We start from the raw sequence: 22,940 nt of genomic DNA, 5'->3' as shown, positions 1-22,940 counted from the left end.
AAAAACGTTACTATACTAATTTGGTATTAAAAAGTTGCCGGGAATGAAGAGATTTTTTTTATTATTTCTCGGGAATGCAAAAGTTCAGAAAATTAAATCGTTGGAATGAATAAGTCAAATTTTTGTAGAAGTCATTTCTCTTAAAATTATAATCGGAGATAATCGTTTTGAATTTGGACCTCATGGGCCCACCAGCGATGCGGCCAGAGGTCCCCACAGTAGGACACCTCTGGTATATTCCGCTTTAAAAAAAAAATACGTATATAGAATCTACTCGTCGAGCACTATCAATTTTTCAAAAATATACCTTTTGACAATTAAAAAAAAATTCATGGAATACTTTTTTGAAAAATATGACAAAAAATGTTTTTATTCAGTTTTTGCAAGATAAAAATTTTGCAAATTGTAATTAAATTTTTATTTATGAATATTTTTCAAGAAATTTTACAGTTATATAGATTAGATTATATTATATTAATAATAAAAACAAATATTGAAATTCGTAATCAGGAATCAGGAATCCGGCAATTCCCAAAAAAAGTGTTGAAAAATCCCAAAAATGGGATTTTTAAGTTTTTTTGGCTATAATATTTCTTTCTTTTTATACCCTTCACCTTCGTGAGAACGGTATATATAATGTTAAGTTTTAACCTTTTCAAAACGTTTGGTTTATTTCTTTTAAATAAACCGGATACTTTTGATTGCAAATAAAAGCCGTTTAGTAGTTTGAAAATTGTAACAACTCTTTATTTATTTTAAATGTACAACAACAGAATTAAATAGTCACTCAATGTTTTTTTATACACGTTTATAAATTCGCAGAAATACAGACACACTTTATAATGTACACGAATTTACTTGAAAAACACAACACACTTTAAGGCACTCAGTTGATGTTTATTCGAAAAGCGTCTCTGATAAACTGACTCACGACTGCAACCTCTGCCACTATTTATAACACTGCCATCTGCACTCTAGATTGTTCTTTAACTGTCAAAATTCGAATATTCTAGATCTTACTAATTAATACATACGCCATCTGTGGTGTACTTTCTACAATGTTCTTTAACTGAATATTCGAATTCGAATACAGCGTTGCCAACTTACGATCAAATCAACTGAAAGCTTTTATTTAATAATGCCCACAGATATGTTACAGTTTGCTATTACAGCACTGTTATTTAAAAGCATTATGTTACTTTTAAATCAGCCCTTAAAATCGTTATATTTGAATTCAAGTACAATTTCGTAACAATAAGTTTGCCATTCCGTTTGTAATTTCCACAATATTATTTGACGACCCTATAAAGTATATATATTCTGGATTCTTATAGATAGCGGAGTCGATTAAGCCATGTCCATCTGTCTGTCTGTTGAAATCAACTTTTCGAAGCCCCAAAATAAATTACATACACGATTCATACACACAAAAAATTCTGTAGGTTATATTGCCTAAAAATATAGTATAAATTTAACTAAGAGCAAGGGTAGAATGGCATTTACAAAGTTATTTAGTAAATATGCCTACAATTTTTGTTGATTTCCTTGTTCGAAAAATCAACAAAAATTTTTGTTAAACTTTCTTAAAAACTTTTCAAAATTACAAATGATAGCAAAGCTAATTTATACTTTTAGTTTTGGTAAATTATCTATGTAATAAAATATCTGTTTAGTTAAATTAACTATTTTTTCTATGCTATTACTACTAATGACAATGAAATTTTTTTATTTAATTTATCTTTATTTATTGATAAAATGAAAACTTAATGGAGTAAAACATTACAAATAAAATTGATTTTGGATACAATTAATATCTAACCTTATGAATGTAAATGTTACTATGTGGAATGTCTGTCCATCTCTATCTTTTGATCTGTTCCAGTACTAGTTAGATTTAAACTTAAGAATAAATTGTTATAGTATCACTATTTTTGATTGAAACCTGCAATCTGAGATAGAGATGGACATTCCACATACTAACATTCAAATTCTTATTATTCTTAGGTCCATTATTACAACTTGCCCATTGTGCAATGTTAAAGAAAATTCTGGGAAATTAGTTTACCACTTAAAAACTGTGAAAACTACTTGATATGGCAATACTGTAACAAAAACAAAAACATTTCTGCACTCTTATAAGAAAATTGAGTCAAAAAGGAAATAAAAAAAACAGAAACCAAAACAAAAAATGGCAAACATAAACAAAGCAGTGATGAGCTAAAAATTTGAAAGGGAAATTTTATCATATACAGTAATATAGTCATACTCTATAAATATAATTAATTAAATAATATAATTAATTATAAATTTATTTATTAATTTTAATTATTTAACAAAAATTCGTTCAGTTTTTGCCTTATAATTTGTTTGAACATGTTTGTTTATACATATTGTTAAAATTTGGTACTTTTTTCGTCCCATGTCTGTGGTTATTCGTTGATTTGTATTGCTTCTCTCGTTTTTACTGTTTCCCTTTTTGCGATGGATGCTCTCTCTCACTGAGTGGATTTTTTTCTACTTATGAGAAATTTCCATTCATTCGAGTTGAAACCGTGAACGAGAACGCAACGTGGACGGAAAATTCGTTTAAAATTTTTGTGTACGATTGTGTATATGAGTGTGTGTTCGTGTAGAAAAACGACAAATATAATAACAACAACAATATTTGTCTGCTGCGTGCGGGAGTGTGTCTGTACTGTAAGTGTGCGTTTGTTTTCTTCAATACGCGTTCGTTTAAAGCGGCGTATTTTTTTGTGTTGTTGTAGCTGTTGTGAAAATAAGAAATCTTGTTTTTGTTGTATTCTTTGGGCTGCCTTTTTCCCTAAAAAAATCCAAAAATGAAAATAAAGAGAGTGTGTGTATTTGAATGAGTTGCTTTTTAAACAAGTGCAAAAGGAAAATTAATAATAAAAGAATTTATACTAAAAAAAGGCAACAATAAAAAGAAATAATAAATGGGAATAAAACAACAACAAAAAATAGAAAAGAAAAGCTTATACTTTAATTCGCAGTGTGTGTGTAAAGAAGGTGTGTTTCGTCTGTTTATAAAAAAAATATGCTTAGAAAAGAGTAAAAAACAAAAGGAATTTCTAAAAATAAATTTAAATATGAATAGTTTGCTTTTCATTAAAAGTTAAACAAATTTCTTTTGTGTTTGTTTAATAATTTTTTGTTTTGCATTTTTTCTTGTTAATGAAAGTCTACTCTGTGAAGTTGTGGTTTCTGGCGTTTCGCTTTTTCCAAAAAAAAAAACAGAAAAAATCGGTGTGTATTGTTTTTGTTGTAAATATAACAAGTGAACGTGCGTGCGCCGTATAGAAAACGTTAAAGTTTGGCTCTGTGTTGCTGTTTTCTTCTTCTCGTGTTTCTCTTGTTTGTTGACGCGTCGCATACCTTTGCATTTTTGTTGCCATTGTTTGTTCGTTTGTTTTTCTGTTGGTTCTTTTTAAGTCTTGTTCTTCTTCATGTTCTGCCAACGTCAACTTCATAAACACAGCTTCTGCTTTAATGCAGTTGACGTCGACGCCTTTGTTTTCTATAATTTCTGTGTGGGTGTTTTGTTTTTGCATAAAGTTTGTTATTATTGTAATTTAATGTAAAATTAAAGGACGTTTCTCTATAAAACAAGAGAAAATATTGAGAAATTGTCAGCAGGGACCAACAAATTGTGATCATCATTTACAAAAAACAAACAACAATAAATAACTAACAAAAAATTTCACCTTAAAGCCATAAATTTCTTTTAATAAAAAATTTCAAACACGTTTTAAGCCAAAGAAAAAATAAAAGAAAGAAAGAAAAAACCCAAAAAAAAGAAAAAAATTAACAAAATTAAAATGCTGAAAGTGTTGACAACCTTAATATATAAAAAAAATAACCAAATTACCTATAAAAAGTGATTTTAACAAAAAAAGGAATTACAGTACCAATTTATTTAAAATAAAACAAAATACACTTAACAAATATTTAAAAAACCTTTCAAATTTAAAAAATTTATAAAAAAACGAAAATAAATCCCCAGCCAAACTTTCAAAAACCTCAAAAATTAATTTAATTTTTTGACATCAAAACAACATACAAAAATAACTTGTCCTAAATACAAAAATCCAAAAAAAATACAGCGAATATATAAAAAAATATACATAAATCCAAAAAAAGTTTAACAAAACTTGTTTTATTATGGTTTATTAGTTTGTACTTGGCTTTTTTTTTGTTTAAAGCCAACGACAATAACAACACAACCAGTTTATTTTAGTTTCAATTTTGCCATTAATTTCGCTCTCTGTCTGTCATCAGTCGCAGCAACAACAAAAATCCCTTTATATAAAATTTTCATATGATCTACATAGTTTTGCTTTAAATATTTTTTATTTTTAATATTTTTTTTACCAAAACTATTAATTTTAAGTTTTAAATTGTTGCTTACAAAACAAAATTAAATTTTTTTTAAATTTCTTATAATTGTTATTTCTTTTGTACTGTTACAATTTTTATTTACGATCATTGAAGTTTCTTTTTTTTCTTCTTCTGCCCATGGGCAAGCAACAACAACAAACAACTATTTTTTTGTAATAGTAAACAAAAGAGAGTTAGTTTAAGTTAGAGTTGCCATGTAGTGATTTATAAAATTTACTTAAAGGATTTTCCAATAAAAGCGGATATTAAAATGGCAGTAAGTTGTAGTGAAATCCTTCTTTATTATGTATGGAATATGTCTTTATCCAAACGCACCATGAGAAGGGTGCAAGGATCTGAGTACTCCGATTTGCAATAACTTCGCCGCACAGATCCGTTGCAATTGGAACGATGGCATGGGTTATATTGACTTATAACCCCACAACCAGAAAACGTATAGCGGGGTTAGACCGCAAGATATTTCAGCAAAATTCACGTCACAACAGCGAGAGATAACCATAACCTCCAATCGATCACGAAGAATGTACATCAGAGCGTTAACTATATGACACGTAACATCTTGCTGTAACCACGAGTCATCGATATCACTCAATTTGGAGAAAAATAAACTGATCTTTAGCGATCCTCTTGAGGATGATGACCTCACGATCGCCGTTTTCAATGAAGTAGGCACAAATGATGTTGACGGACCGAAATTCGCACGGAACAGCCACTTTGGGTTTATGTTTATCAACTTGCGAACCTCGGAAGTTATGCATCATCCCACTTACATACATATGTATATTATAATACAGTTTAATCATTTGTAACATGCCTAATTGATTTGGTAGCAGTGACTGAATAATAAACAAAAGATTTGGCAGACACAGCTGAAATGGCCGCAACAGACTGTCAACATCGACCTCTTTATATCTTTTGAAGAAGTTAGTTCCGATCCTCTAGAAGCGTTATTGGAAATATATACAATCAGATAGTGTTGCGTACCAGGCACAGGGCACCAGCCATTGTTTGGATCTGGACTATATTAGTAGGGACTGGGAGGTTAAACCTCCTATATGTCACTACAATAGGTTGATCATCGAAATATTCCTCTACGAACACATCCTGGTGTTGTAAGATGGATTGCAGGGAGTCCAGGGCTAATTGGCCATAGTTGGGGACAAAAGCAACCAGAATACTAATTGTGTCGTATAGGATAAATCTCAGGTCTTTGGTAAGAGTGATAACCGGACACTGCTCAATTGGAGCGTTCATTGGTAAATGGAATATGGGCGCACAGGACTTCTGGATATTGAGGAACTAGAAATAGTGGAGCATATTCTGTATAACTGTCCTAGACTACAAGGTCTCAGGCAAAAGTGGCTAGGGCAAAGTTTCCTTGATGAACTGGTGAATATAGCTAGATATGGTCTAGGAAATCTATTAGGTTTTATCAGAGGAATAGACTAGCTATTTTTAGGCAACGGAACTCTGTGAATCCCAGTCTATTTTGTTCTTATTTTTCACCTAACATATTTTTTCTCTCCAGTTTCATGTGTTCTCTTCACATCATGTTCACACCGGCTTATATTTCTAAAAAGTACATTGGATTAAATGGGTCTCCGAGTGGAAGTGTACTTCTATAGTACACACCCCTTCAAATCTATCTAGTTCCTACTAAAATCCTTAAACAATCCAATTCGTTTAAAAAGTACGAATTACCGCACTCGTGGTGCCTAATTACCGCACTCGTGATCGAATGAACTATCGTATCGAAAAATGCTTTCGATATCGTAATTATAACAAAATGTACTAAATTTCATGCTCGATATCAAATGCCGTAATCTCAAATCAGAAAATTACGATCGAATTTTCTCGATATCGAATGCGGTAATTCGGCCCCTGGTCTTTGAGGAATGAGTTGACATCTAACATAATCCTAATACCTCAAGAATTAAGAGCAAATTTGTTTACGGTTTCCTGAAATATGTGAAATCCTAGAACATAGGCTTTTGAAACTTCTAAAGCCCAAAAACTTGTTGATTCCAATTCCAAACTAATTGTAAAAAAAGTGAAACTAGAGGAACAAATCTAACAGTTTTTAGGACCATGCTTATGAATAATTGTCCGGGAAAATAAACACTGCTCCCACAGTTCAACATTGTGGAGGAGGACTTATCTTGTTGGACTGTATATCGGCTGAAATTGGGAATCCATAAAAATAGTAAGATAGGTAACTGAGAAGCAATTTCTAATACAGTTTTCAACAAACATAATTAATGAGAATGTATTGCCATGTATTTTGCCACTGTATCACCCATTAAGTAAAAAGAGAGTAATTTTTTCGAAAAAAAGTGCTTCACGAATCTGTATATAATGCCCGAATTGTTAAACGTAAAACTCCTATTTACTCCATCAGCCATCAGACGATCCCAGCCTATGCAAACTTACTTAGCAAACCCACAGGAGAGCTGGTTTATGGGCAAATAGCTTAAATCTCCAAACATCAGCCACAATCTCCAAACCTCAAACATTTGAGGGAAGATAGTTTTGAATAGTTTGGCGACGAAATGCTCCCCCTTTCGTCCAGTTCTTCGGATTTAGCCCCGAGTGATTATTACTTGTTTCCAAACCTGAAGAAAGAGATTTGACTCCAACGATGAGTCAAAAAATACCAATTTTGATAACCTCGACAAATCTTTTTTTTTATAAGGGATAAACAAATTGGAGAAATGTTGGACAATGTGCATAGAGCTCAAAGCAGACTATGTTGAAAAATAAAATAATTTTTTAACCAAAAAAACTGTTTCATTCAAAAAAGCACGGACTTTTTGACCCACCTTCGTATGTTTGAAATGGCCGAATAGATCGCGAAATTCTTCTAAAGGCGGAACTATTTAATGAAGGAGATTGTCTTCAACAATGAGATCTTTTTCAAATAAAAAAGAGTGAGTTACGAAAAATCTTCTATATTTTCAAGCCAAAATAGATCCTATCCCTAGCAAACCACTAGGCCCTGGTTACCAGGGATGGCTAAGAAGCATGGATATCTTCAAAATCGTCATCTCCCTAAACTATCACTACAACAAATTAAGATGGAGTAAATAACAATAAGAAAGATAGTTGGGTATTTACTCATGTATAGTTGGGACATAATCTCCGGCACCGTTATCACCTCGCTTTAACCGTACTTTAACCAAACTTGATCAGTTTTATCATGTCACCCAGCTTGAACCGATCACTGAAGAGTTCGAGAATCCGCATTTCTTTTGGATAAAGTATATCAAGCTGATAATATATTATTTTTGTTTTTCTATTTGAATTTCAACTAAAACTAAGCAGCTTTTTATAAACCCTGTTTTATTTTATATGATTATGGAAACTCTATTTTTCACATAACTCTCTGTGAATGCAAAAGAGAGACAGAGCTTTAAGTTTAACTTTTTTGTCAAACCGTAGTAAAACAAGTTTTTCTCTACTCTTCAAACAACAACAACAACCAACAAAATATTTGTATATAATTTTTTCATTAAGCTCAGCTTAAAATACAATTTAGTATCATTGTAAACGTTGTGAATACAAACAAAAATTAAGCTTAATTAAGCAAAAAAAAAAGTTATTAAATCATTATTTTGTTTATTTCGCAGAACGGCAGTTATACAGACAAATAACACAACAAAAAAATGTGCACATATCATAAATTATTTTAAAAATTAAATGACAACAACAAGGAAAAAAATAATCTCAAAATCATGACCAATTTATTAAAAACTTAAGACAAAACAAAAACAAAATTATTTTGTTGCTAATAAAAAATAAAGAAATCTCTCTTTCTATACTTTAACCAACAAAAAAAAACGCACAAGTTTTTTTTTCCTACTTTACCTCCCTCCTAAACAAAATTTTAAATTGACAAAACAAAAACCAAAAAAAAAAGTTGGATAAAATAAATTTTAACAAAAATTAACAATAGTGTGTGAAATAACTAAAAATTGATTTAAAAATAATTGAATATTTCTTCATTGAGAAAAAGAAATGTTAAATAAACATTTGAAAATGTTTAAATCAAATAAAATGTGGTTATTTTTGAATAATAACAACGAAGAAACCAAAAAAATCAATACCAGCTTTAAGATCAACAACAAGAACAACATGATCGTGAATAATAAACATTCTTCCCCCTCTTTATCTTTAACTGAGCGGATACAAAATCTTTTTATGAACCAGAAACAACAAAATATATCGTCATCATCATCAGCTCCATTACAAAGACAACGAAATCTTCTCATTGGATTAATTTTAACTATTTCATTTATACAGGTGAGTTTTTATTTGATTTTTACCTTTTTAATAGAGTATTTGAGTTAAGAGAGCGGGTTTTGTCTGAGTAATTTTTGTTTAAAATACGCAAATGAGTGTTAATTTTAAGATATGAGAGTGAAACGAGAACGATCATTTAATTAAAATGGTTTATTCAACTCGTTTGTTTTTTAAATTTTCATAGACAGAAGGGACAGAACTGTTACAGATTTATGCCCGTGTAAATTAACCAGCAGATAAATTTATTTAATTTAAAATCAATTTCTATGGGTAAAAATTACTAAATATTTTTACTCTATAAGTAACTGAGCACTGATAGATATCTTTTTATTGAAATAACGGGCATTAGTCCCGTGATTGGTTCCTTGGGGATAGGTATTGGTTTTAGTTCTAACACTTTATATGAAACGGAACTGTAATTTTTATAAATGCAGTCCGGTCACTTTTTGATGGCCTAAAGGTCTCCGGTCTCCCAAAAAAGACCTTTACAAGTCCAATGCATGAATAAAGGAATATATCCGTCAGCTCGTGCAAAGGTGGACTGGCTAATGTGGCAATTTTTGTCTCCAATAAAGCAGGGGATATTATGATATTCTGGACACTCCGATTTTGGTTTTGGTTTGTAGAACTTGTTTAAAATCCTTGATTTAAGTTAATTGGATTTGAAAAACATGCCTAGATGAAAGCAAACTGACACAAGACTAGTTAAGACTAGGGATCGGTTCTAGTTCAAACATCAGTCGCATTGATATTGTAATTGACACCATTTAGATAATTTTTGACAGGTTTCAGAACTAATCTTAAAGAACTTTTGCAATGTTGAGAGATGTTTAAATGAGACAAGCTGTATTAGAAATTATCGAAGTATGTCCCTCAATTATAACGCCATTTACAAAGTCAATATAATCCAGGCCTTCGCTCATATTCAGGAATTCTGGGGTCAGTGTCACCATGTGAAATACATTATGTACGATTTCAAATGGTAGCACGAATACCACAGTTCCTGAATTTGAGATAATTAGGTGGATTTTGTCATGGCGATGTAATTAGAGGGCGTCAATTGACCCCATTTGGATAATTTTTGAAAATTGTTTCTAATCTTAACGAAATTTTTCAATTTTGGTTACTAAAGCTTTTTCCAAGAAGGGCAATGGAATAATAGAAGCTGTGTATGGATGTGAGTTGTTATAATAGAAAGTCGTCAATCGACACCATTTAGATAAGTTTTGACAGGTTTCAGATCTAATCTTTACAATTTGTTCAAAGCTGGTTACTAAAGCTTTTTCCAATAAGGGCTGACGAAGTTCAAATGGATTAAAACAGGATATGTATGAGGTGTTAATGAAATTCATTTCCTATTTATAGGCCTTTATATATCGCTCACATGTCCTCCGTGGTTTCGGATGGTGGCTCGTATCTCAGAGGTCCAATTTTAAATAAACCAGTCGCATAGGTTAGGTTAACAGGAAAATTTTCCTGGTAGAAACATGAAAGGGAGCAGCTCACTTGGGCCGAAACATTAGGTGGCTTTGTATAACCTGAAAATAGAAATAGAAGAGCGCCAGATAGAGATGAAAAGAGAAAGAGAAAATCAGATAGAATAAGGAGTAGGAGAAATATTCTATCTGATTTTCTCCTTCTCTTTTCATCTCTATCTGGCGCTTTTCTATTTCTATTTTCAAGAGGAAGGTGGTCATAAGAGGAGAAATGAGAATAATAGTATGCATCAGTCTTTGACGGATATTGGGTGGAGATTCTCGTGTCTGGCTTGAGTAACCAATTGCTATTCCTAATGGAGCCATTGATGCATTCTAACTTCATGTCCGATAGCTCAGAAGAAACGATGTCCCACATGCGTTGATTTCCTAATGCCGGACAATGTCAAAGATGATGAAAAATTAACTCATATTCTCCTTCATTTTGACAACTTCTACAGAAGTCATTAAAGGGCCGGCCAAGTCTCCTCGCATGGTTGAAAAAAGTGCAGTGTCAGGTTATCAGAAGATATGTTGTCCGCCCTCGGTTTAGTCGGGGCCATATAATTATGGAAACCCTGTCGCATAGATCAAGCTGAATTTAAGCGATGACCTGTTTTATTTTAGCTATTAACTTACCCCTTCTTACAAGCAACATATGGATTCCAAGCGAACAACCTGCTTATCTTTTGAGAACGAATCAGGTTAATATTGGATCAGGTTAAATTGGATGCTCTGTTCGAAAGTGAAGCGAATCCAAGAAAGTCTGGACTATAAAGCGAGGTGAGACAAAACTTCCGTACCACTTCATTCTAAATAATTCTTAAGAGGTATTGGAACTTGTGGCAGAGCGTTGTCATGACGGAATATTACGGTTTCATGTCTGGCAGCATATTCTGGTCGGTTTTTTGGCAAATGCTCGCTTCAAACGAATCAGTTGAGTTCGGTACAGGTTCCATGTGATGGTCTGGTCAGATTTCAGCAGCTCATAATAGAATGGATCCTTTTGGTTTCACCAAATACAGAGAATTAACTTAGAGCCATGAATATTTGGCTTTGATGTCGATTCAGCTGGTTGATCGGGCTTCACATACGATCTCTTACGCTTCGGGTTATCGTAATGGATCCATTATTCAAGCATTATTTCGGACATGCAAAATTGTCTTTCAAGGTCTTTCATCTTCAATTCGTATGATACCCAATTTCCCTGCTGGCAAACGTTTTGAAATTGCTGCTTTAGTAGCTCCCAATATCGGAATGATTTGAAGAATGACGGGCGAAGATGAAAAACTGTTTTCGCTTCAGCGAAACATCTCCGTTTAAGCATCTCTGTTTAAGATAGGTAGATTGTTATATTCAAATGATAAAAAAAGCAGTGTGAAATCTCCATGATCAGATCCAAGACTTTCAAAAGCCATTAAACAATATTGGGAAGTTTTGAAGGAAGACAGAGATTCTGGATGAAGATAAAAAAAAGTTTTGAAAGATATTGCTTTAGCGAAACAAATTGAGTAACTCTGAACAAGAGGGCTGAATTCTTTTGTTAGGGGAAAAAAGGTTTTGATTGTATTTTCACTCACTGTATTTGCACCAGTTATGTTGTCTACTCATTTTATAGAAGACAATTTTCAGGGAAGACAATTGTCTCTAACTTTCCGCAGAGTAATGAATAATTTAGAGATTAATGGTTTAAAAATCTATTAAAGTTTTCTTTTCGGATTTCTGTCAAAAAATAAATGACCATATTATAAGCTTTCATATTCTTTCCATTGATTACATTTTTATATTTCAAACATTTATTTTCTTTTCATATTTCCTCTTTTTCACTTTTACTTATTTTTTTGTATTGTATTCTCTATTTTGTCTCTAACTCAAAATACCGGTGAAATTTGTTTTATTTATTATTTTTTTTTATTTATACGAATATAAATAAAAAAATCAAACTTTTTTTAAATACACATCAATGAAAACGAAAAAACACAAACAAATAATAAAAAAACGCGTCGTTCGTTACGCACCAATAAATTCTCTCTATACTAGAGTCATTTTAAAGCAAATTTATTTTTTTGTATTTTATAATTTTTATTTTCTCGTCTAAACTGAAAAGCCGACAGACAGACAGAGCAAGCGTCAGACACCAGCCAAATAAATAAATCTTTTAAATACCAAAAGTACAAAGTAGAAAATAATAAAAAAAAGAATTTTGTTAACTTAAAAATAAAAATCGAAAAATAAAGAATTTTTTTTTTGCTCCAACCTTAAACGTATAGAAAATGTTTGATCATAAATATGTACTATATTGTTAAGGCCATGTGTAGAAAATTTAAATAAATATGTTATAAACTTTTTATAGAATTCTATAGAAGGAATATGAATTTTAGAAAATTGAATAATTCCCAGCACGCGTGTCAAAACAACAGGTAGTAGGTTTAACTTTTGATTTTTTAAATAAGGTAGAGAAAGAAATTGAATGGAAATCAAAATTTGTGGGCAGACAGTTCAATATTTTTATACTGTTCTGCTTGATTAAAGAATACTATAATACGCAGAGAAAAAAATATAATTGTAGATGTTTACCATAACCATTTCAAATTGCATTTGAACAATATTATGGTCACTGTAGTTATGTATATGATTGCGTTAACCATAATATGTTGAAGTTACCATTCACATGATTGTAGCAATCATATATATGATTGTAGTAGTGCTATTAATAATAATAATATTGAGTTGTTCTCGGCTTATGAGAACAATATACTATTGTTTTTCTGACAAAAGAGTTCAGCCCTCTTATACAGAGATGCTCTATTTGTTTCGCTAAAGCAATATCTTTCAAACCTTTTTTCATCATCATCCAGAATCTCTGTCTTCCTTCAAAACTCTCCAATATTGTTTAATGTCTTTTGAAAGGTTTGGATCTGATCATATAGATTTCATGTTTTTTTTTCATTTGAATATAACAATCAATCTATCTTAAACAGAGATGCTCAAACAAAGATGTTTCGAGATGCTTAAACAGAGATGTTTCGCTGAAGCGTCGAATCTGTCAAGAATTTCTGTCATTCTTCAAGTCTTTCCGATATTGTTTAATGGCGTTTGAAAGATATTTACTCTGTACCTGGAGAATTCTTAAGGTATTCTATTCTGAAGCTAATAAACGATCCTTATATCTGCCAGCAAAAAACTCACCTATCAAATAATCTTCAAAGTAAGGGAAATAAATTAAAAGCAAAAACCTAACCTATCAAATAATCTTCAAAGTAAGGGAAATAAATTAAAAGCAGTAGTTCCAATTTCAGTGAAAAAACAATCTAAATTGACTTCCATGAAGATATTTTGAATTTAACTTGTTCCAGAAAAATACTATTGGCTCAGCTGAAATTCTGAAGTGTGTATAATCTACATTCTGTTCAAAAATCAACAAAACCATACAAATTTAAGTACTTGCACATTTTGTTGGAATTTGACTTGAATTCAAATATAATTATGTTTTAAACTTGAAAAATATTTGAAAAAATAAAATATTTTTCAAACAACAAAAATGTGACTTGAATTTATGTTTCCTTTTTACTGGATATTGATATAAAGTGTTATACACCTATAATTCAATTGCTTTGATACTGGACTCAAGGCTTGAATAACACTTGCTTTCAACTTGAATTCCAGCAAAAATTCTTATTGCGTTGTTTGTTAGTCTAACTTTTTAAACACTGAACAATGTCTGAGTTATTTTAATACTCTTTCAGTTAAGAATAGAACTTATTTTTAGTTTTCCAGTTGGATTATATAGGAGGACAATCAAACCAAAACCAATAAGCATTTTAACTGGAATTCAAGTTGAATACAAGTGTAATTCAAGCCTTGATTAATAGTCAAGTAATTGAATTACAGTTGTATGACACTTTATTTTAATAGCATTCTCCAGTAAAAAGGAAATACAAATTCAAGCCATTTGTTTGAAAAATATTTAATTTTTCCAATATTTTTCAAGTTTAAAACATAATTACATTTGCATTCAAGTCAAATGCCCACAAAATATTAATCTGCTTGAATTTTTTTGGCTTTGGTGCTTATTGGAATTTTGCTAAGTTAAATAATTATTGAGGTAACGTGATTCCTATATGAATTACGAAGTTGTTATAGAACCCATTCACAAACAAAAGTTGAGATAGTAGCGCTTAGATCTATAAACTAATTCATTAAGATTACTGTATGAATTACATAGAAGTTGTTATAGAATCCATTCAAAAACAGAAGCTGAGAGTAGCGTTAAGATCTACAAAGTAATTCGTTAATAAAGCTATAGCTGGTACGAGTAAAATGGAAAGTTGAGGTTTTCTGTTACAAATTGAATGTCAAACTTTAGTACAGTACACAGTCGATAACTTTCCTTCCTCATCTTTCATTGGGGTGGAGAAAAATAGACAGACAAATATTAATTGCCAACTATGGCACTTTATTAATTTCAATTCAAATACGAAGCTATTTGTAAACAAATATTACAGCAATGGCCAACTATTTGCATTGGCGGCAGCAATATTTATTGAAAAAATTTAGAATTTCTTTTATTTAATTTCATTAATTTAAGCCGGTAATGTTATTAATACGCATGCTTACAAATTGGTTCTTAACTAAGTTTATACTTTGAAGTCACTAAAATAACTAATTGCATAGAAGGACTATAAAAATTCACTGAAAAAATGTCTTAGAAAATAAATTTCCAGTTTAAACAAAAAATCGCGTAAGTCACAGTTGTTGTTTTCGTATTTCGGGCAAAAATATGATTGCTACAATCATGTAAATGGTAACTTAAACATATTATGGTTGCCGCAAACATATAAATTATTACAGTTACCACAATATTGTTAAAAATCTTGCAAACATTTTGCAATTTGGTTATGGTAAACATCTAGAACCATATTTATACCCTACACCACCATAGTGGGGAGGGTATTATGCGTTTGTGCAGATGTTTGTAACGCCCAAAAATATTAGTCACCCACCTTAAAGTATACCGATCGACTTAGAATCACTTTCTGAGTCGATTAAACGATGTCCGTCCGTCCGTCCGTCTGGTTGGCTGGCTGGCTGGCTGGCTGGCTGTCCATGTAAACCTTGTACCTTGTGCGCAGAGTACAGGTCCCAATTTTGAAGATATTTCAATCAAATTTGGTAAATATTATTTTTTCGGCCCAAGGAACAAGCCTATTGAAATTGGCTGAAATCGGTCCATTACTAGCCCCCATACAAATGTCCTTCCGAAATTGGACTTTATCGGTCATAAATGTTTAATTTATAAATGTATCTCCACAAGTTGCGCTCCAAATAAGTTTTATATATACAAAATTCATGTCACCAAATTTTGTTACGATCGGTCCATAATTAGTCATAGCTCCCATATAGACCCTCTTCCGAAAATCACTTTAACGTGCATAAATCGCTTAAAAATGTTGGTATACTCACAAAATTCAACATAGTAAACTTTCATATAGACACAAATCACACGACCTAATTTCATCGGTACATAATTCGTCATAGCCCCCATATAACCCCACTTCCGAAAATCACTCAAAAATATAAATTATTGAAATTTTAAAAGAAAAATTTTTTTTGCTCTTTTACTCAGTGTAGGGTATTATATGGCCGGGCTTGACCGACTTGTTTTTCAATTTTTTTATTGTAATTTTAACTTTTTTTTTAATTTATTGGTGAAAAACGTTTTATAACAAAACAATTTTGTCCTGAAAAAATATTCGGGTTTTTTTTTGCAGATTTTGACCCATTGTAGGCCCGACTTATTTTGGCCTTATATACGCAGTTGCAAAGGTCTTGTTATATTAATGATTTAGTAATCCAGATGTAGATCAAAATTAGGACAAAAATCGAGGTTGTGCTGGTTATTTCCTTATAACTCAGCCATTTGTGGGCCGATTATCTCGATTTTAAATAGCAACCGAGCTGGGAAATTCCCGATTTATTTAGGGGCTACAAAAAGTGGATTTAAACAACCAGACGATCAGACGTAGATGGCAATATCGACTCCGCTATCTATAACGATCCAGAATATATATACTTTGTGGGGTCGCAAATGAAAAATGAAGAAATTACAAACGGAATGACAAACTCATGGTGAAGGGAATAAAAAAGATAATTTTTTCTGAAACTTGTTCTACTTTTGCCTAGATTATTTCATCTAGGCACAACATCTTTCTACCGCTAACGAAAGTCTATTCAACTTTATTTAAAAGTCAATATGAGTATAAAAACAAATTAAATTTTCCCCTCAATCATAAATAATGTCAACTATTTCTAATCAATTAACTAATGAAACTAATCAATTAACGATTTCTACTATTACAACTTAATTAAATAAAGAAAACGTGCAATTTGTTTTATTTATAATTTCACACGAAGCGATTAAAAATTTCTAAAAAACAATAACAAATTCAGTAGATTTTTTTTAAACTAAATTTAACTTTTTATATATTTTTAACTATAAAAATCTGTTTTTATAGACAATTTTTATTCAAATGTTTACATTTCAAAAAGCCTTTTGAATATTTTAACAAAAAAAATTTGAAATGCACAAAAAAATATTGCTTTAATTTTGTGTTGATGTTGCTAATGATGATGTTGAATGACAGACAGACTGTAATCAAAATCTACTCTATTGATGAGTTTTTTTTGTGAGAATTTTATTGTAAATGCAGCAACTGTTGATGCTGATAATTTTTTAGTTTTTTTATTTTTATTTTTGTGTTGCTAGTTGGTGATTTTGAAATATAAAATGAAAATTTTTATTTAAATATTTACAAGAGTTTGTAGCTGTATGTATGTATAGTCGTTTATTAGCAATTGAATTGCTTGCAAACTATTCAGTTGAAATTACATCTAAAATGATAGCTAATATTCTATTCAGAGAACAAAAATAAATATTTAAAATTGAGGGTATGTGACAGCTAAGGCACTTAGGGGGTTGAATTTACTTTATATTTTTAAATAGCAGTTAAGACTTTAGGAAGTAATGTTAGTAACAAAAAGATCACTCCAGTTCAACTCAAATACCCATCATATACTTGGTAATGATATGTCATTACTGATTAACATACTTTGTAATGGCTACTGCATACCCATAAACATTTCAGTTGGGAATATTTTATGTATAAATAGTTATGTTGCGCCCAAGGACGGACAGCAATTTAAAAATTTTCCCTTCGTCCTCTACCTCTCCATATTTTCAAGAAATGCGAAGCCAATATGTTTCTTGTCCTTACCCAAATTTCGGTTTATACTGGAAACGTATTTTCTAAGACCATTTTTCCATGAATGATTATAGTCCTTTCATGGAACTAGTTATCTTAGTGACTTCAAAGTAATGACTTCGTTAAAACCCCTTGCCACCAAACCGCCTTAAAATAATTTTTGAGTAATGAGAATAATAAACAAACAAGGAAAATTTAAATACAAAATTCAAAATGTCTCCAAAAACTATTGCTGTCGCCAATGCAAATAGTTGGCCATTCCTGTAATATTTGTTTACAAATTGCATTGTATTTGAGTTGAAATTAATATACTGCCATAGTTAGCAATTAATATTTGTCTGTCTATTTCTCTACACCCCAAATAAAAGATGAAGAAGGAAAGTTCTCGACTGTGTACTGTACTAAAGTTTGACATTCCATTTGTAACACATCAAACACAATAGAAAAAACTCAACTTTCCATTTTATCAGCAATAGCTTCATTAACAAATTACTTTGCAAATCTAAGCGCTACTATCTTAGCATTTGGTTTTGAATGGGTTCTATAACAACTTCCTTGTAATTCATACAGTAATCTTAATGAATTACTTTGTAGATCTAGCGCTACTATCTCAGCACTTGTTTTTAAATGGATTCTATAACAACTTCTTCGTAAATAATAAAGTAATCCAGATAGCTCAATAATTATTTAACTTAGCACAATGTCAATAAGCACCAAAGCCCAAAAAATTCAAGCACTTTAACATTTTGTTGGAATTTGACTTGAATGCTAATGTAATTATGTTTAAAACTTGAAAAATTAAATATTTTTCAAACAAAAAACATATGGCTTGAATTTGTGTTTTCTTTTTACTGGAGAATGCTATGAAAATAAAGTGTAATACAACAGTAATTCAATTGTTTGACTATAATTCAAGGCTTGAATTACACTTGTATTGTGTTATTCAAGCCTCCAGTCCAGTCTCAAGCAATTGAATTATAGGTCTATTACACTTTATATCAAGAGCATTCTCCAGTAAAAAAGAAACATAAATTCAAGCCACATGTTTTTTGTTTAAAAATTATTTTATTTTTTTAAATATTTTTCAAGTTTAAAACATAATTATATTTGAATTCAAGTCAAATTCCAATAAAATGTCCAAGTACTTAAATTTGTATGGTTTTGTAGCTTTTTGGAACAGAATGTAGATTATACACACGTTTGAATCTCAGCTGAGCTAATAGTATTTTTCTGGAACAAGTTAAATCCAAAATATCTTTATTTTATTGTTTTTTCACTGAAATTGGAACTACTGCTTTTAATTTATTTTCCTTACTTTGAAGATTATTTGATAGGTGAGCTTTTTTGCTGGCAGATGTATGGATTGATTACTGTCTTTAGAATAGAAAACCTTAAGAAATCTGCAGGTTCAAAGTTAAAATCATTCACAAGCATTAAACAATATCGAAAATACTACAAGAATGACTAAAATTCTGGATGAGTATTGACAGGTTATTCGCTTCAATGTAACATCTCTGTTTTAAGAATTTCGAAACATCTCTGTTTAAGCATACAGTGAGATCTCGATTATCCGTAATGGATAATCAATTTTCCCGGTTAATTGAGCACCAATTTTAAGTAGTTTTTTAATACATAAAGTTTTTCGATGATGACATTTACGGCTCTATATTGCACCCTGATCCATCAATTGGATCAATGTCATCCAATTTGGTGGACAAACTTTCACAATAACGTTTTCAGCATTAAGGCAAACTGCTCTCAGGTAAACAATTTCAAAAAATTTCTGTTTAATCTCCATTATCTCATTGGTGAGTTTTTTCATCCACGAAAATTGTAGCAGCTATATAATCAGCTGCATATTTTTCTCCTGCTGCATTAAGTTTGTGAATACAATGTCGCTTTTTTATTTAATTTTGAGTGAAATATTTTAGCCTTTTCTTCGCTGTTAATCCAGAAATTGGAGTTCCTTTAAATCTTTCCTTCCGGAACCATTCATAAACAGCAAAATCTACTTTTGTATATGCTTCCGAATCATCGTATGGAATTCCCCTTTTTCGTTTTATTCACATTGTTCAAATTGATTGTTCAAAAGTAATGAAAAAAAAATTATGCTTATAATCCCGGATAATAGAGGTAATTACGGTTAATCGATGCAAAAAATTAAATCGATCCAAAAATATTTAAATTTTCTTTCCCGGTTGATTGATGTTGCCGGTTAATCGAATCACGGATAATCGAGGCCTCACTGCATTTATAGTGTGAAATCTCCATGATCAGAGCCAAATTCTTTCAAAAGCCATTATAAAGTATTGGGAAGTTTTGAAGAAAGACAGAGATTCTGGTTGAGGATGAAAAAAGTTTTAAAAGATATTGCTTTAGCAAACTAATTAAGCATCTTTGTACAATAGTGTTGAACTCTTTTGTCAGAAAAGCAGCTCATTTAGCTAAACTCTCAGAGTCTTTGGTGTGCAGAGTATAGTTTTGACATTAGTGTGAATAAATTTATGGTGAGGCGCATTTCTGGATAAATCGGTACGTTACTAAAACAAATTGTCGAATTTTGAACGATACCAATACACATGATATCCAAGAGCGTCCAATGCTGGCGGCGTCACCGTTCCATTTTTCTTTGAGAACGACGTTGGGCAGGCCATCACCGTCAACGGCGAGCGCTATAGGTCACAGATTACAAACCTCTGTTGGCCTGAATTGGATGATATGGACACCAACATACCACAGTGGAATTCTTCAAATTCTTCTTTGAGGGCATGGTCATCTCACGTGTTGTCGGTGAGAAATAGCCACCGAGATCGTCCGATTTGACCTCGTTAGACTTTTGTTGCGGGGTTTTCTTAAGTCAAAGGGCTATGCGAATAAGCAACAAACCACAGCGGCACTCAGAGCCAACATAACCCATGACATCAGTGATATTTAGCCTCATTTTTGCCCGATGTTATATTCAATACATAATGACATCGATAGGCCTTTCAGATAGGTAGCGCTTAATGAAAGAACCTTTACTTTAAAATTTGTTCACTGGGTATTCATTAGAGTCAACCTAATCTGCAATTTCAAAGCAATTGTTTAATGACTCATTTAATAAATTTCATATTCTTTTTAAGTTTTTTTGTTTCTTGTTTTAAATGTTTAATAAACTTCAAATACCACTGAGTTGTTGTATGTTATTTATGTATATTAATTTTTGGTGCTTTTTGTAAAGAAAAAAACTTTATTTAAATATTTGAGTTGAATCATCAGTAAGTAGTTGTCATTGCGCCAAGAGACAAGAAAACATGCTTAACTTACAACAGAACTTTAAAAGAGTGAAGTTTTAAAATCTTAAACAAATTATAGTCGCCTCTTCACTGAATACCATTCACACATCACAATGTAAACAAACAGATATTGGTGTTAGTAACTTTAAATACAATAAGAACTTTTTAAAAAAAAATACAATAACAAAGCTTAAGAAGTGCGGATATGAACCACACTACAACAGAAATTATGAAATAAAATTGTGAAAATTTTAAGGCATTTAATTAGTTTGAGGTTGCTTTACATTTTGGCTTATAACTTTGTTCCTATTGAAGGGATTTAGCTGATTTTCAATACCAAACTGCCTATAAGAATGAGAAACAGTTTGGATGATATTTGTTTAATTCGGTTATATACTTTGGAGGTGAGAGTGATTTACACACACTAATATAAATATATCCACTTAGAATTTCATAAGGAACCCAGGTTATACACTCAATTGGTTCTGTAATAACTATTTCTATGTAATGCATCCGCAGTTTGTCTAGAGTTGTGGTAGAGGATCAGTATACCCAAGACCTTGAATTCATTCCTTTATTTACTGTCTTACTGTAAGTAGTACAAACACTAAAATATTTTGTATGCTTATTTTTTTTTTTTGCAAAACTCATTTTAAACATTAACATTTTTTTTTGCTGTTTTTTTATCTCTTCTCTTATGTTTTCCAAGAGATTACATCTAAATGATGACTTCGTCTTCTTCATTAAAATGTAAACACGTAATATGCGCAAAATAAAACAAACAAAAAACAATAGAAGCGGCAGCAAAAAAATAATAAAGTTTTAACAAAAATAAAAAAATAATGTGTGTAATAAAACACGAAGAAAAAAATTGCACAATTTACAAGTAAAAGAAATTTTTTTTATAAAACAAAAAAACACTGCAAAATGAGAAATAAATGTACATAGAAACGAAATTAAAGTACATTTTTAATGTAAAAGTACATACAAATATTTATGGTACAAGGACTTACAAGAGGAAGTATTTTAAATTTTGTTTTTGAATGCTGTCTAGATTCAAAAATTGGTTAAAATAAGTTGTTCTTAATAATGGTAATAAAAAATTAATTTTAGCATTTTATAGTATAAAGAGGCAATCGCGTTGGAAAGGTCTTTGTAATACCTTTCATTTCGTAAACATATTGTCTATGTATGGAACTAACTATCCGAGATACAGAGAATATTCAAAAATATTTCAAACAATCGAGTTAGTCGTGGTCTTTTGCTCGTATCTCATTGATTTCATTACCAAAATCCTCCAATATATATCTAAAAAGAGCATCCCAAAATGAATGCAATATTTGAATTAAATATTGGGTGTATGACTTAAAAATGCGGATTTTTTAGCATTTACTTTGAAACATTTGTACAATATAATTTTATTCAAAGTCTTGGCCATTGTTAGCTATGACCTTTTCCCATCTTTTCTGGCAAAATATGGATTTCGCGCCAAAAGAATTGATCACCAGTTGAAACCAAGAACGAATCAATGCAATTTCGGATACTCTGTTCTAATGTGAAGCATATCCCAGAGAGAGCGTTGAAAACAAATAGTAGTCGAACGGGTCAATGTCTGGACTATAAGGCTGGTGAGTCAAAACTTCCTAACCATTTCTTTCTAAATAGTTTTTAACAGGCGATGTCTTGATGGAATATTACGGTTTTATGTCTGGCCGCATATTCTAGGGGTTTTTCGGCTAATTCTCGCGTCAAAAGAATTAGTTGCGTTCGGTACAGGTTCCCTATGATGGTCAGCAGCGCATATTAGATAGGATCAGAGCATTGCCTTAGCGCCATGAACATTTGGCTTTGGTATCGATTCGGCTGCTTGGCCGGGCTTCACATACGATCTCTTACGCTTCGGGTTGTCATTATGGAGCCATTATGTTTCGCCATTAATGTTTCAATGCAAAAATGGACATGCAAAATCATCTATCAAGGATATTGGCTTCAATTGGAGTGGTACTCAATTTCCTTGCTATTGGATGAATCCTAATGCTCGCAAACATTTTGAAATTGCTGCTTGAGTAGCTTTCGATGATTTTACCAGCTCTTGTTGAGTTTGACAACAATCTTCATGAAGTAATGCTTTCAATTCTTGGTCTCCAAACTTTTTTTCGGTGGCCTGGGGGATCTTTGTATTCTGCACCGAAAAACCCATTTCTCGCACGGTG

At 31.3% G+C, this 22,940-nt stretch overlaps 1 protein-coding gene across 4 annotated transcripts in view; it reads left to right on the top strand.

The window, feature by feature from the left end:
* Positions 1-2,711: 2,711 nt before the first annotated feature.
* LOC135959151 (tyrosine-protein phosphatase 10D-like) overlaps positions 2,712-22,940 on the top strand; it is a 248,264-nt gene continuing 228,035 nt past the window's right edge. For all 4 annotated transcript variants that reach the window (XM_065510201.1, XM_065510200.1, XM_065510199.1 and 1 more), the window contains exons 1-2: positions 2,712-3,027; positions 8,043-8,715. In XM_065510201.1, the coding sequence (XP_065366273.1) occupies positions 8,431-8,715 (285 nt within the window). In that variant the 5' untranslated portion in view covers positions 2,712-3,027; positions 8,043-8,430. The remainder of the gene's footprint in view (positions 3,028-8,042; positions 8,716-22,940) is intronic.

The sequence above is a fragment of the Calliphora vicina genome, chromosome 4 (assembly GCF_958450345.1).
Source record: "Calliphora vicina chromosome 4, idCalVici1.1, whole genome shotgun sequence".
In the NCBI taxonomy this organism is placed as follows: Eukaryota; Metazoa; Arthropoda; class Insecta; order Diptera; family Calliphoridae; genus Calliphora; species Calliphora vicina.
Note: the sequence above shows the minus strand (reverse complement) of the source record. Positions and strands in the feature narration are given on the sequence as shown.